The sequence below is a fragment of the Haplochromis burtoni genome, unplaced genomic scaffold, assembly GCF_018398535.1.
Source record: "Haplochromis burtoni strain Fernald_Lab_line unplaced genomic scaffold, NCSU_Asbu1 Contig_89, whole genome shotgun sequence".
In the NCBI taxonomy this organism is placed as follows: Eukaryota; Metazoa; Chordata; class Actinopteri; order Cichliformes; family Cichlidae; genus Haplochromis; species Haplochromis burtoni.
In genome coordinates this window covers 192552-203759 of record NW_024582450.1, presented here as the reverse complement: position 1 = coordinate 203759, position 11208 = coordinate 192552, and the positions used below count along the sequence as shown (strand labels likewise).

Sequence of the window (11208 nt, the reverse complement as noted above, 5' to 3'; positions counted from 1 at the left end):
GCTTTAAGAAGTATAGGCAGGGTGTTTGTGTGTGTGTAGAGAGAGTTTACCACCACTAAGCAGTTTTCTTAATGCATTTAAGTATCGGGCCCTACGGCCAACCTGATCTTCACTACGTTTTGTTTGCATTGGTATCACAGAGTTACCTGTGACACCCTGTGCAGTATAGAAACACTTATCAGTAAAGACACTACTACCAGGACAAGTATTGTGTGTTTTCCAGAGTATTTGAGCTATAGATGATAGCCAGGAATTTATTTTTAATTTTTTGTGTGTGTGTGTGTGTGTGCGCGTGTGCATATTTTCACCTGTCCACATTTAGACGTTGATTTTCTAGGCAGCCATTACTGTCAGCTGAAGCCAGTAGAGGGGTCTGATTTGCTCCGAATTCGGCCTTTCTTTGCGTAGAAGTTGTTGTTGTTGTTGTTGTCGTGTGATAGCTACCTCTTAAATCATGGACTTGGGCACATAAACTTGGGCAACTTTTCCGCATTGTCAGACTCTGCTGCGTTATCATGTAATTACATAGACAACACTAAATATTCCCTGAGAAGTGGGAACTTTTTTTTTAAAGCCCCTTAACATTTAAGTTTCTTGAAATCCTCATCCACTATCCAAGAGCAGAGGTCTGTGGAAATTTAGTTTCTCTGAAGTGACTTGTTTGTTTTCTTTTTCTTTTTTCTTTTAAATGAGCGGAAACCAAAGGCTGCACAAGTCAGTAGTTCAACTTAAAATGTAGGTATGCTTCAAAAGTGCTAAGTGGTGAAATAATGTCTGAACATTAATGTATACATATATATTTAAAGAAAAAACACCAGTGTGGTTCTTAATGGCCATTTCTGTCTGCTGAAAATGACCCTGCTTTTGTGGTGACAGCCAACTATTTGGTCTGCTGTCTTAAGGAGGAAATGAAGTGGGATGACTAAATCTGTATAAATCCCCAAGTATTTATCAGTAGTTGTGTTATTATTTACTGTGTGTGGAGTGCAGCTCGCTTTATTGGTGACGAACCATTTCAAACTTGACTCTTCAACTCTGGCACATGGTGAAGGGCCACGTGGCTGTCGGTGTGGGTTTGTTAGCAGGCCAGCGTTGCACAGCATGTTATTTTTGTGACACATTTTTGTCTCAACATATGAGCGGGAAAGGGGGAAGGCAGTTGTTATGATAAATAATTATCCTGTCTTTAGCATTAACTTGTTAAAACAAAAAACAAAACAAAAAAAAAAGGACTGTTTTCACTACAACACTTATTTATTGCCTTTCATTGCCTTGACTAACAAGAGATGGTAAACCTGGCCCTGTGCGGTTTTCCTTTTGCCACGTTTGGGCGATCAGGGTTGTGTGGCGCCCCCTTCCCATGGGCTCGTTGTTGGACTAGAGGGCATCAAACGTATCTTTTGGACATCAGTGTGAAGTTGGTGCATACTCAAATGTTTCCCCCTCCCTTTTTTTTTTCCTCCCCTTCTTTTTTTGGTGATTTATTTTTTTTCTTCCTCTTTCTCTGTATGATAAGACATTACCAGAACACTATTTTAGGACCACTTGATTTAATTTCCCTCACTCAAGTGAAACCCGAAGGTCAATTGTGTAGTGGTGTGTGTATAAAATGCTGTTTTGTTTGTTTTCTTTCTCTTTATTTTTTATGTAAACCAAATGTAAATTATGTATTATACTGAGTGTGCCAACCCCACTCTCTCTAGAGCCAGGCTCTCTCTCCAAGTGCCAACGCTGTGGTCATTTATCAAAAGGGCCACCACCCGAGATGGTCCCCCTTTTTAAATAAAACACACCAGAGACTAAAAGGATCCATGATTTAAGTACACGCGAAGACTTTATTCTGTATTTAAGATCGAAGATTTAGGAGATAATCTGCTGTTTTCTAAGAAACTGTAATTATAATTGCATGTGCTGTTTATTTTGTGTTGGAAGTGAGGGCTTGGATGTTTTCACTGAAGCAGAGCCCTTTTACGAAGGGGTTTCAATCAGTTGGTTATTATCAATTTATTGATTTACATAACTCTTGCCATATTTTTTTTTTTTTTTTTTTTTTTTGTGTGTGTTTCATGTATTTGTTTCAACCACTGTTGCCTGATCCTCATTCAAACATGAACATGACTTATGATCATTGCCGCCTTCTAAGAGAGAAACATAATGACAAGGTATCTGTTTTAAATTGAAATAAATTTGTTCCTATACTTGCTGATGATGTGTTGCGTGGGTTTTATATCTTCAGTTGAATAAAAATCGAATTCTGATTGGTAATGTCAAGTTGATGATTAAAGCCGGGGTAGTCTGTATTTATTTGAGATCTGAAAGAGCGTGACCTGGATTCGTTTTTCTTCCTTACTTAATTTTTGGGGGCATATTAGGCTTTGTTAGACAAGACTATGTAGGTTAAATGGGATCGTGAGAAGGTGAGTGTCACAAACTTGAACCCAGATTATTACTCAGGATTATAGGTACATGGGTTTCCTGCCTGGAGTCTTTGACCAGTCACAGGTTTTTAGGGACTGTACATCCCTAGAAGACGATGATGATAAAGAAGATAGATGTTCAGCCTGATTCAAATGAAGACTTCCCTGTAGGAAAACCATCCCAATGTTAACATGTAGGGTTTAGAAGAGAAAACCCATGTCATGCTTGGAAAAGCCTTTAAGCAATGTGTTTTTACCACAACTACTACTAGACAGGTCAGCTGATTAATATTTTCCTCGTGATGTCCAAGTGTGTTACTGTGGCAGCAAAGTGGCTTTGTCACATGTAACTAATAATGTAACATTCTAACAGTGACCACTAAGTTAAATCATTCAGGCTGATGTTACAGTAATGTTGTGGCTTTAGTTGCCTACAAATTTTCAGGGAAAAAAAAAAAGCAAAACATAACTTAGTACTTGGTGGAAAAACCCTTGTTGACAAGTACCGCGGTAAGACTTTTCTTGTAGCTGTTCACCAGGTTTGCACACATGTCAGGTGAGAGCTCTTCCTCCAAACACCCAAGAGAGATGTGTGCAAACCTGAGAGACTTTACTAAAACTCTAAATCCTTTAGCTTTCTTAGCTGCTGTAAGGCAACTTGATGCTTCAACTCTCTCTACAGATTTTCTATACGATTTAAGTCTGGAACCTGTACAGTGTAGTAGCAGAAATCCCAGTTTAGATGTCTTCATTTATTCTTTAGGATGAAAATGAACATTTTATGTTGGACAGTGAAATGACCACATTCACTTTTTTCTAGATTTTAAAACCTTTGTGGTTTCTTTTTTTTCTTTTTTCTTTTTAAAACCTTCCTATGTCATATTCTGATTTCACTGTAAGATGCCAAAAGCTGTTCAGCGTAATATTAAGGAAGTCTGTGCACAGTGGAAGGCCGCATTCCTAACCTCCAGAGGGACTGTCCATGCAGCCATAGAACTTGTGTTAAAATCCTGAGGACCAATGGGAGGAAGGTTGGATAAATGGGATTCCACCTGTAGTCGCAGTAAAGCTGCTGCAGATATAAACCAAAGGCTTCATTCCATCTTCAGAAAAACATTTAGCCTTTTTTTAAATACAGTTATGTCCTTAGGTATTTGAACAGTGGCAGATGATTTGTAATTTTGCCCCTGTACACCACCAACGAAGTGGATCATACAGTCAAGATGTGATTAAAGTGGAAACTTTCAACTTTAACTCAAGACACTCGGTAAAACTGTTTAGGAATACAGACATTTTTATTCATAGGCCATAGGCCGTAGCATTACACATAGCTCTCCTCAGTAAGGATGTTTTTCTAGTACAAAGTCCAAATATGTACATGTTCTAATTAAACGGCTAGTCGTCCGAATGTCAGCATCACACCCACTACCAGGTGGTATGCGCATGTTTAAGCTTCCCAAAAAACAGACCCAAATCAAATCACATCAATATCAGGGGGAATCCTGCAGGGTCAGTGCTGTGTGTCATCAGCAGAAGTAGGTCAGTCACAAAGATCCAAAAAGTCAGTTATGTTGTTTTATTACACATTCATAATTGCACAACGTTTTAGCATAATTCAACAATGGCATCCTTTAAAAGTTTCCAAGAATGAAATCAGACCACTGTAGTATGAAATATGAAATTGAGCAAAAACTCTGGAACAACATTTGTCTGTCAAGGCTGGGCAATGATGTCAATTTCAGTAATTTCTAATTCAACAATTTCACCTTGTGTAGAGATTGGCGCCCCCAAGTGGTAAGCTGTTTCTGCTTGCTACTTACTTGCTACTCACAGCCTGTCACAAAAACACAATTTGTTCATATTCCTTTAGTTGAATGAAGCATGCCAGAAATGTCACAGTTTGACATGTATATATCCTCGTAGGAGTTAGATGGGATCAAGACTTTGCATAGTACTGTACATTTTGCAGATGAAATAAAAAACAACTTTGTAGATGCTAAATTTTAGCACAAATGTTTCTTTAAAAAATAATTTAATTAAAAAAATCTATTGACACAAACCTAGACAAATTGTGACTTTTTGGGAGCCCTTTTAGTAATTCAGTCCCGGGTCTAAGACCTTATTTTCCGGCCCCAGCCCCCCTGTCTCCGGCCCTGGCTGCAGCCACGAGCCGGTCAGTTCAGCTCTGTGTCACACGGGGCGCCCGCTCCTCCGCGGCTCACTTTGTTTTCCGCGTGATGCTGCTCTTCTCTTCAAAGCCGAGGAAAGTCAGGGGCTCATGTGTCAACATCCAGGGTTTCCCCGGGGAGGAATAGCATTAGCGTTATTCCAAATAAAGAAAAGCAAAACAAAACTCAAAAACGCCTGATGTTGCTTTGAAGAACCTTTTATTTTTGTTAACAAATTACTCCTCGGAAGTATCGGGGTTTTTTTTTACTTCAAAGACTAGAAGACGACCTAAGGCTCCTGCTGCTTTGACGTTAGCTAACGTTATTTTAAAGGATGACAGAGTACAAAGTGCGAATAGCGTCTCCAGTCATTTAATAACATCTGGGGAAACGTTAGCTTAGCCAGCTAGCCTGGTAGTTCGATTAGACAGAGGAAAGGCGGCGAAACACACTGCTGACATGATGTTTCCTCAATCGAGGCACTCGGTAAGTTGGCCGGTTGAACTTCTCCCCGGGTGGAAACTGAGCTAACGCTAGCTAGCAACACACAGCTGATACATATCGCTGCTTCCTGCAGGTAGCTGTCATCGTCACAGTGCAGGCACTGTGGCAGCTTAGCTCTTTACCTCGAACAAACGGCGAGCTATACGGCTCACTTATGTGCAGACACAGTCTATCGTTAGCTAGCTTCTCTTCAGACCGAGAAAGTTGGAGTGATGTTGTGCGTTGTTTAGACGGTTTTAACACCCCTTTTGCTACTTGCAGCAAACCACAACGCACATTTAAGCATGCATTCATTTTGAGAAAATATACTTTAAATGTTGCGAAAATAGGGCAGGTTTTCACTGAACATTTGTTAACTATTATAGGACTTTGTTTATTGGCGACTTTGGGGAATTAACACTTTAATTTAAAACGATCAATTGCTAGTATTAGTATAATAATGTGTAACAATAAGTGCATAAATGTGTGAGTACATAAAAGTGATTATTTACAAATGTACTGATTATTTTCTAGATCAAATGGCACATTACTTGTTGTGCAGAGTCAGACTCTTACAAAAAATATGTCCCACCTGACCCTCCTCAGGATCAGCTGATTTTGTGTGCCTGTGTTTGTTCAATAACCTCAATTGAAGCCATGGAAAATCTTACTTTCATACTCGATATTTTCTGAGTTAAATCCCCCGAAGTGCGTACAGATTGGTTGAAATAAGTTATAATTTTTAAGGCACTTTTAAGCCCCCATAACGTCTGAAGTACATGAAAGCTGAAATGCTGAAAAGAATGTACAGCCATTGTCCACATGAGCAACATTATTGCGTAAACAGCAGCAATGTTAAAGGTATCACTGATCAGTATGTGACCACTGCCTATTATGATGCACAGTTTTAGATATGAAAAGAAGAGAATGAAGATATTCATCTAGACATTCTGTGCCAGTCATTGTCCTGGCCCTGTAGAAATGACAAGTATCCGATACTAAGATCTTCAGTCATTGCTGTTGTTCACAGTCTGATGATAGAAGCAGGTCGAAAGATAAGGGCTTGGCATTATGAAGAAGAGAAATTCTTAGAGAAGCAATGAAGGCTCCAAAGCTTCTGAGTACTTCGGAGGTTCTCAGGGCTCGAATGCTTCTATGTACTTTGATATTGTACATGTACACGATTGTCTGAAAATATTCATAGTATGAATGTAAAATTATGCACCAATTCATTAAATATGCTTAAGTTACTGTAAAAAAAAAATCAGGTAGGAGCAGATTTTATGTAAAAACAAAGATACTGGAGAAACTCAAACCAGAGTGTGCCTGGCATTTTTGTTTAAACAAAATCTAAATTCAATTAGTTTCAAATCATTTTAGTCAACTATATTTTTAATGGTATATTAAATGTAGACAGATGTGTCTACTTTCACTGTTAGCAATAGCTATTAGTGAATGTGAAACAAGTACAAATTAAGAAAGCTGGCATACAGCCTCATACATGTTTATATGCCAAGTTCTGTTCAAAAAAAGAACATGTGCATGATTGTTGGCTAGTTTCAACATGTGACTGCTCTTTGCTGTTCCTCTTTCTGAGGGGGGTGGGCTGTGTCATATGTCTTTCCTCTCTGAACGTGACCATGGAACAACTTGCATGCTGTGCTTCTGTTTTACTTCTCCAGACCCGCCTAGCGATTCCTTCAATTACCGTTACACATTCTCATACGTTTGGAGCTTTTCCATTTTTTTCAAATTAAAAAAAATGTAGCTCAATCAGTGAATTGACTTATTGTTTCATGTCTACAGGTTGAGCTAATGCTGATCGTTTCATTGCTACTGCAGGTTCACCCATTTCCGATCTAGCCAGTTTCATCACTTCATTTTTGCACACCTGAAACTGGTCGCATTCGTGCAGAGTTGTGATTTCTGTGATCTCCATGTAACCGGCTGCATCGGGCCTCTCTCTTCAATCCCATAATCCGGCTGGAAACCTCTTGCTCTTGTGCCACTTATTTAGAGAGTAATGAGGTTTAGAGAACCAGATAAACCATGGATTACAGCTTTGGACTGTTGGTTTAAGTGTAGTCTATACATAACCGGACTTCTAATGCAGCCTCTAAATACCTCTCACATATGGTCAGCATGGACACACTTCTGTAAACACATTTCCTCAATCAACACACTTTGTGGCTCAGACAGATGTTTCATATCTTCTTTAAGACGGCTGTGACTGTCTGTAGACAATTCACAGTTGTGTGCTGTTAATCAAACACCCAGCTACTTTCTTTATCTCATTTTATGATGTGCACACAGACATGTGTACATCATAGGACGTACAGCTGAGTCTGAGCTTTCTTTTAGCTATCCTCTCAAAGGGTTAATCTGCAAGGTCAAACTGCTGCTTTCAAACAAACCTAAACAAACCTTCATTAAAACACACATGCTCTGCAGCAGGGAGCTCTCATATGTTCATGTAAAGGATGATGATTTTTCTTAGAATTTCTAAGTCGCCTTCTCGAAGCTGAAAATCAACCAGACACCTTCTTGTGTTTCTTAGGCATCCTCTCAGTCCAGCCAACCTCTCAAGTTCACCACCTCTGATTCCTGTGACCGCATCAAGGACGAGTTCCAGTTCCTCCAAGCACAGTACCACAGGTATTCATTTAACACATCCATACACACCTAATTTAATCTCTAATATAAGTCACACACTTTCTTCCTGCAGTGTTTTGTTGTTACTGTCTTTTGTGAAATGGCCTCATTTAAGGCAGCTAATTATTCAGAAATGGACTTCATAATGTCAGTCAGCTTTTAGTGAACTTACTTTCTTCACTCAAACGATCCTCAAAGTCATTTTTGTCATTTTATAGGCATGCTTCTGTTTTCAGAACCGCTGCTCCTTCTAGATTTTGGTGAAACAACATGAATTTGTCCTAGATATGGGTATCCGGTAAATAAATATATTTAAGGAATGTTCATTTTATTATTGTAAGGTTATTTAAACAAATGGTTTCATATTACAGTAAATCCTGAATGCCCTTTTTTTGCTGAAAAGTAGATGAGAGGATTGATATAATTCTCATGTCTGTATTCTAAACATGAAGCTTAAGCCAGCAGGCTGTCAGCTTAGCTCAGAGTAAACAAGACAAGTTGTGGAATTAGTATAATTCCCCCAAAGTGCAGTTATCCCCAAACAGGATGAATACATACATTTGCTTTCGAGCTGCTCTTTCTCATATTATATTTCTACACTTCTTACCCAGTTTGAAGCTGGAGTGCGATAAGCTGGCTTCTGAAAAGTCAGAGATGCAGCGTCACTATATCATGGTAAGTGTGGTAACTCATTTCTGTGGTATGCTGCGTATTTAGTTTTTAAATCTCCCACCACAGTCTCATAGTGTCGCAATAGATATGCAGAAATCCTCAGGTTTACTCACTGCATGATGAGGCACAGATAAAAAATGACTACACATCTCAAAATAGAGTATAAAATGCATACATGAAAGAGAGAGTAATTAATCAAAAAGGGTTGTTGTGTGTGCGCGTGTCTTTGTGTAGGCGTGTTCTAAATCTTTTACTTGTCATCCTCTGTGCACTGTAGTACTATGAAATGTCCTACGGGCTGAACATTGAAATGCACAAACAGGTAATCATCGTCTTCATTCATCCATCCGTCTAGTAACCCGGCTTTCTTTGTGTGTTGGTCTGACCATTTTTGTTTTTCTTCTTTTTCTTTTGTAGGCTGAAATAGTGAAGAGACTAAATGGGATCTGTGCTCAGGTGCTGCCTTACCTGTCACAGGAGGTAATTATTCACCTTTTACTTAAACTTTACACCCACTGGCCCTTTTATTTGGTACACGTTGAGAGTACCAGATTGGACCCATCTGGAAACAGTCTGGTCATTCTTCTCTGGCATCAACAAGGCATTTTGGCCCAGAGAACTGCTGCTCACTAGATATTTTCTCTTTTTCCCACCATTCTCCGTAAACCCTAGAGACGATTGTTTGGGAGAATCCCAGTAGATCAGCAGTTTTTGAAATACTCAGACCGACAATCACGACTTAAGTCGCCTTTTTTCCTCTAAATGATGCTCAGTTTGAACTCGAGCAGGTTGTCTTGGTCATGTCTACATAACTAAATGCCCAATGCTGCCTTGTGATTGGTTGTGTTAGCAAGCAGTTGAACTAGTGTGTGGAACAAAGTGGTCGATGAGTGTATGTTCTCATAATATTGATGAGAAAGTTTTCTTTTCTTTGTTTTTGACTCCAACTTTCTGTTTTAAAGAGGAAATCTGTTTTTGTCGAAGCTTTTCTTGTGCTTATTTGTCTCTGAACTTGTGATCTTTGTTTTAGCATCAACAACAAGTCATGGGCGCTATTGAAAGAGCCAAGCAGGTCACACCTCCTGAGATGAACTCCATCATACGTGTGAGTTTGTCATTTGTAATGTCCACCAGATGTTGCTTCGTAGCATGCTGGTTAGGTCATTTTGACTGGGGATGGGCCCGTTTTGCTCCCTCATTGATGGAAATTTGTCTGTGAACACTTATTTCTAATTGTCAGGTTTCTATTGGCTGTGTGAACAACATTTACCACATTGTTATTTTTGTGTCTCTTCTGTTTAACCGTATTAATAGCAAGAGAATAAATGGTGTGGTTTGCTTTCTGCAAATTTGGAGAAATAGAGATATGAAACAGAGATAAAATGCCACGTTGGGTTTCTTTAGCATAATGATCACCACAGTCCTGCGTGCTTGGAGTTTGTGCTGCAAGTGTGATAACTAATCACACTAGTTTTATAGTGTTCACACTTCTTTTTTTTACAGATGGTAAACTTATATTATCTAATGTGTTGTTTTTGCAGCAACAGCTTCAGGTGCAACACCTGTCCCAGCTTCAGGGCCTGGCTTTGCCAGTAGCCCCGCTTCCCCTGGGCCTCACCCCACCCACTCTGCCCGCCGTCTCCTCCAGCTCCGGCCTGCTGTCCCTCTCCTCCATCCTGGCCAACTACTCCCACGGCCAGCCCCCGGTAGCGAAGGAGGACAAGGCCAGAGATGTCGCAGAGAGAGCACCTAGAGGGGACGATGGAGACAAGTCAGACTAGTGCAGAAAGAGCGAGGAGGTTTGGAGAGGGATGGTATGGGGTGTAATAAATGTCACAAAAAAAGGAAAGGGTGTCTGGAGGCCTGTCTACTGAGTGTCAATGTAGAAGAGTAATTGCAAGGATGATTAGCAAAAGGACCGAGCTTAAACTTTTGTAAGTGCTGAAGATGAAACTCCTGAATGGCTGAGAGTAAATGTTCTTATTATTTAGTGGTAATAGACTTGGTTCAGGCTTCTAGACTTTAATAGATGTGTGGGGTTTTTAAAAAAAAAAAAAATTTTTGTTCAAGCCACTGTTGTTAGGCTTAAATCAAGATAAATGTTTTCCCATTTGGAGAGAGAGCTAAGAAGGAAACACAATAGCAGTACCCTGGTAGATAACCGTCAGATTTATTTTCTCTTCCATCTTTTTGTTATCAGATCTGTTTAGTGTTTATTTCCACGTCCTCTGTAGTCCCTCTGATTGAGTCTCAATGCAGTCTGCCAGTCATAAAAAGCAGTTTTAACAACTCCACTCCCCACATACTGCTTCACTGTTGCTCACGACTTGCTAAAATGAAATCATCTTTTTCCAAAACGTTAACTGGAGCAGTTTTGTCAGTAATTCCATTAATTTACTCTGTTAAGTGTTATGTTCTTCATTATTCCCAACCGGTGGATGCATTACCAGAGCTGTGTGCGCATTAGTCCCACATAAATCAAGTTGTGTTTTTTTTTTAATTTCAGAAAGATCGTTAGTTTGTACAAATGGTAAAGTAGCCAACTTGGAAGTTAATATTTAGTAGGTAGGCCTAGCTGCCCCTGTGAGCTCCACATGGGATGTGGACCATTGACATAAGATCATGGACCCCGCGTCTTTAAATGATAAGAATAGATGCTCTGAAAAAAAAAAACCCCAACTCATCTTGTTTTTGTAAACTGAGACAGGTTCTTATAAAACATAAAGATTCCTGTGTGTTAGAGTGAATGTGATTGGAAAGAAGAAAACACTTTAACTTTACTTTTAAGCACCTTTTGTGTTCTCCTTTGACCCCCG

At 39.5% G+C, this 11208-nt stretch overlaps 1 protein-coding gene across 1 annotated transcript; it reads left to right on the top strand.

Moving 5' to 3' along the window:
- The first annotated feature begins 4656 nt into the window (after window positions 1–4656).
- LOC102306912 (TLE family member 5) lies at window positions 4657–11053 on the top strand. Its single transcript, XM_005949056.3, has 7 exons — window positions 4657–5071; window positions 7626–7723; window positions 8332–8395; window positions 8670–8714; window positions 8810–8872; window positions 9423–9497; window positions 9934–11053. The coding sequence occupies exons 1-7, from the start codon at window positions 5045–5047 to the stop codon at window positions 10171–10173; spliced, it is 612 nt and encodes a 203-aa protein (XP_005949118.1). The 5' UTR covers window positions 4657–5044; the 3' UTR covers window positions 10174–11053.
- Window positions 11054–11208: the final 155 nt, after the last annotated feature.

Bases quoted from the DNA above. Each gene is read 5' to 3' on its own strand.
- LOC102306912 (XM_005949056.3), top strand. From the start codon at position 5,045: ATGATGTTTCCTCAATCGAGGCACTCG. The intron at 7,724-8,331 runs GTATTCATTTAA...CTTCTTACCCAG, and splicing joins CTCCAAGCACAGTACCACAG to TTTGAAGCTGGAGTGCGATA. The intron at 8,715-8,809 runs GTAATCATCGTC...TTTCTTTTGTAG, and splicing joins ACATTGAAATGCACAAACAG to GCTGAAATAGTGAAGAGACT.